The 4263-nt window shown below is 37.8% G+C and overlaps 1 protein-coding gene across 1 annotated transcript; it reads right to left on the minus strand.

Moving 5' to 3' along the window:
* Window positions 1-1523: 1523 nt before the first annotated feature.
* On the minus strand, window positions 1524-3321 carry LOC134232361 (piggyBac transposable element-derived protein 4-like). Its single transcript, XM_062714302.1, has 2 exons — window positions 2004-3321; window positions 1524-1873 (listed from the first exon to the last, which is right to left on the minus strand). The coding sequence occupies exons 1-2, from the start codon at window positions 3319-3321 to the stop codon at window positions 1524-1526; spliced, it is 1668 nt and encodes a 555-aa protein (XP_062570286.1).
* Between the last annotated feature and the right edge of the window lie 942 nt (window positions 3322-4263).

Genomic DNA, 4263 nt, shown 5'->3' on the forward strand with positions numbered 1-4263 from the left:
TAATGAAAAGGGATAATACAGGACTTAATGCTCCTGCATTTGTCCTGGAATAACCCACTTACATCAAGTGTGACTGTACAGAAATTTGTAGGACATGTTCATTACCCAAACACCCTGTAAAATCCCACTGTCACAGCTGCAGGTTTTTGCAGGACTTTCTTCTGCTTTTCAGGACTTTATCTGAAATTCAGAGACATATATTGTTTCAGGCTCAAAACACTTCTTACAAAGCAAAAATCATTAATTTGTATGAAAATGGTATATTTCTCCAAATACTGTCATGAAAAACAGTGTGCGAAACTAACTTCAAAGTCCTATAGACTTTCGGTCCATAGACATCTCATTTTCTATAGACCACAGCAACTTCCTATGGACCGAAATTAAGAATACTACATTCAATGCTAAAATATTGAAATTAAAATAAATAATACATGAAAACTTGTTCATACATTGAAAGCTTCTACTACGCTTTACTTTGTCATACTCAGCATCTTTTTCTGTCTTGCTGGAACTCGCTGTCTTCGCTACCTTCCGCTTAATAATAATTTCCGGGCGTGCACCCTCAACATCCTTTAAACGGTCGAAGAAGGACATGTTTCTTCTGCACTGTTTTGGTGTCCGCTGCCATTAAGTAATCACAACTTAACCTCCCCTCATGTTAAAAATAAAATATTCCGATTCGAATTATTTCTGCATACATCGTGGAACAAACTATTATAACTAAGGGGTGAACGGAATACATCAGTGTAATACAGACGTTTTATTTAAACTGGTCCTCCTTTTTGTGGTTTGTTTATTAGAGACAAGCAGGGAACCAGTTTCTTACTCAGAATTCCTATAGACAAGTCGGTCTATTAATATTTCGATCGGTATAGACTGACTAGATTTTCTATAGACATTGTCTACCGGTCCAGGTCCACCGTTAATTTCGCACACTGGAAAAAATTATGGATGTCAAAACAATTCTTATAAATTAACCCTTGTAGTGCCAGTGATGCTTTAGATAACAGCATCTGTGAGTGCCGAGCTGATAAGGAGCTCCAGCCGCTGACTGTGCCAGGCTGATTTGCAAATTTCTCTCAAATTACACATGCTGCAGATTATCTCAATTATCACCGTTTTCTTATCTTTTTTGCTGATAACAATCTGTGCAACTTTTTTTCAGAAAGAAACAAAGAACAAGACTGTGAAGAAATTTTTTCTGATATATTGCTTTGTTAAAAAGATATAGAGCAAAACTATACAAATTCTGTTAAAAAAAAAAATTAAAATACAAATCATTTATTCATAATTAAATATTTCTGTTTAAATTTTCATTTCCATTTTGAATTATTTTCATTAATTCATTATAACTGATATTTCTATATAAATTACCTTCATAAAGTGAATAATTCTTTCCATAAAACACATTAAACACAGAGTGGTATAAACAAGAAAAAATGCAAACTCTTCATCCTGTGTTAGAGCAACAACAATAATATTTCAAATTCAAATTCACTTTCAATAATTGTCAATAGTATACATCAAAGAATGTTCAATTTAGTCTGAGTCACTACTGTCTCATTTTGGTCCTGTAGACGCTGGTGGGCCTGTTTATAGTCCTTTTTTGTGTGGTTAAGCATGAAGCAAGGATGTACACAAAGTCCAAAGTCACAAACCTTGCATTCATATGTCGATCTTACAGTTTTTCTCCCATCTCCCACAGTTTTTCGCTTTCCTGTGGTTGTAGAACATACAGGACAAGTCCTAAGAGGTTTTGACTTCTGTCCCTCCTTTTGCGCGATCTTTGATAGGAAGTGACGGCCAGTTAAACGCTCAACGTCTCTGGGATTGGCAGCTCCACGGACTACAGTGGGTTGAGGGGTGGTCTCACCTACGAGTGATTTTATGATTTCTCTTCTGAAGACTCGATGTAACACAGTTTTTTTCCGAAGTCGCAGGCAATGCTCCTTGTAAAGCAAGTACGCATTTAGGGTTGCCATCATAAGAAGGTGGAAAAAAACCTTTTATCCACCACTTCAAGGTTCTTCGTTTGAAAGCCGGATATGCGATTATTTGGTCACATCTGTCAACTGCTCCCATGTATTTATCGTAATCCACGATGCAGCGGGGGTGTTGAATTGGCTGTCCTGTGGTTCTGTCTACTCTGCCAGGAACGTTGATGAACTCTGCATTGTGCACTGTGGTACACATGTGTACATCCCTCTTGCAATTTAGCAGTTGAAGGGTCCAATTTGTCATGGCCACACTTTCACCCTTCTTGAGTTTAACTGTTTTTAGATCTGCAGGGACCCCCTTTCTGTTGACACGCATGGTTCCGCAGGCTCCTGTCCGGCGCTGAAATAAGTCGTGAAAAAGAATAGGTGATGTGTAGAAGTTATCTACGTAAAGTTTATGGCCTTTTCCTAGATAGGGATTCATAAGTCTCATCACCAGGTCATATATTTTTCCTTTGTTTGACACATTTTCCTGGGTACCATGATACATCTCAAAACGAGAACAGTATCCATTTGATGAGTCACACAGCATAAATAGTTTGACTCCAAACTTGTCAGGTTTGTCCGGCATGTAGACACGGAAGGAATAATTGCCTCTCCAAGCAATCATCCCTTCATCAATTGCAATATTTTCCCCTGGCGAATAAAGGTCTTCAAATTTCAGTCGAAAATGATCATAAGCCCTCCTGACTTTAAAAATTGGATCATGTCCATCTTGACCACGAGGCACATGATTGTCGTTGTTGTTTAGATGGAATAAGGACATGATCATGAGAAATCTGTTCTTGGTCATGGTGTTTCCGAAGAATGGTGTCCTCAACATTTCATCTGTACTCCAATAATCTTGTAAGTCCTGATGTTGTACTAGGCCCATTCCTATTACAATAGCTATGAATCTTTTCATGTTGTCAAGATCAACATCGGACCATTTCCGGAAACGCGATTGAGGCTTGAGGTTCCTACCTTGGGGCGAGTTGAAGAAATCTGCCGCATATTTGTTTGTTTCTTGCACTAAAACTTCTTCTAGAAACTGTTCTGTTACTATCAATTTAAAAAAATCAATCATCTCACAGTCATCGTCTAAATCCACGTTGATTTTCTTCTCGCCTCGGAAGACAGGAGCGTGTACTATGAGGTCGTCCTGAATCCACTTGTCTTCAAACTCGACTGTTCCTTCGTCATTTTCCAAATCTTCGGCATCAAAGCCGACAAATTCATCGTCCGAATTTTCATTGAGAAAAATTTCTCTAAATAGGTCTCTGTTCTCGGGATCTACTTGGTCTAAAACCGCATTTCCTTCTACCACATCATCTACAACCTCCATATTGTTTTCATATCGTAACAAAGAACTCGTTTCAAGTTTTGTTTTCCAATAATAAATATTAGTATTTCCCCCAATTAACCAATCAAATACCTAGAAACAAACTTCAATGTCTCTATTATTAGAATTTCTATATGAACTGAAGGGATTCCCAAGTTTTCATTGGCTAAAATACGAAATAAAACGTCATGTGTCTAAAGTCGAAATATCAACGACCGGCACTGAACGGAAAACATGGCGTACTGCACTATATCGACGACCGGCACTGTGATGGTGTTATCTGGGTCGTCGCTTTATCGCGTACCGGCACTACAAGGGTTAAGAATGCCAAATTCCATGTACATATATTCTGGAATAAAGAACACTTATGTCTTACAATGCTTTAAAACAAGCAACTAACAACACAAGAGACAGTTTTACTTTAAAGTATACTCGTTTAAAAATAGAAGTTCTTTAAGAGCATAATCCATATAAATTTTGCAATCGGGCTATGCAAACATAATCTTTGTTTCCATTAAGAAACAGCACTTTTTCACAAATGCTTTCGACAAGGATCACTTTCTCTTGGGTGGCTCTCTTCTCAACTCGAATGAGATGGTGAACTTCACCATGTACATATGGACTGTCTTCAAGGATATGAAGAGGGTGAACAACAGCAAGACTTTTCTTAGTTGTATGGTGGAGAATGAAAAACTGAATTGCTGCAAGATTTATTCCAGAGGCTTCAGGGTCTGTTGTGACGACATACAGTGTATGCAATCCTCTTTTTCATGCGAAAGTAATGTACTCTATAAAACACCACATCTTCACTAACAATCCTGATTGCTTTTGACAACCTTCCTAAATCACCTTCAATATCCAACAATGCACGGATATAATTTTCTAAGCGAAGATTTTCGATAGAAATGTCTGTAATCCCCCAACTATTTGGCAATTCTCTGCTCT

Source organism: Saccostrea cucullata, unplaced genomic scaffold, assembly GCF_032062105.1.
Source record: "Saccostrea cucullata isolate Sc308-1 unplaced genomic scaffold, CSIRO_AGI_Scuc_v1 ctg938, whole genome shotgun sequence".
NCBI lineage: Eukaryota > Metazoa > Mollusca > Bivalvia > Ostreida > Ostreidae > Saccostrea > Saccostrea cuccullata.

Bases quoted from the DNA above. Each gene is read 5' to 3' on its own strand.
- LOC134232361 (XM_062714302.1), bottom strand. From the start codon at position 3,321: ATGGAGGTTGTAGATGATGTGGTAGAAGGAAATGCGGTTTTAGACCAA. The intron at 1,874-2,003 runs GTTTTTTTCCAC...AATCACTCGTAG, and splicing joins CTTGAAGTGGTGGATAAAAG to GTGAGACCACCCCTCAACCC.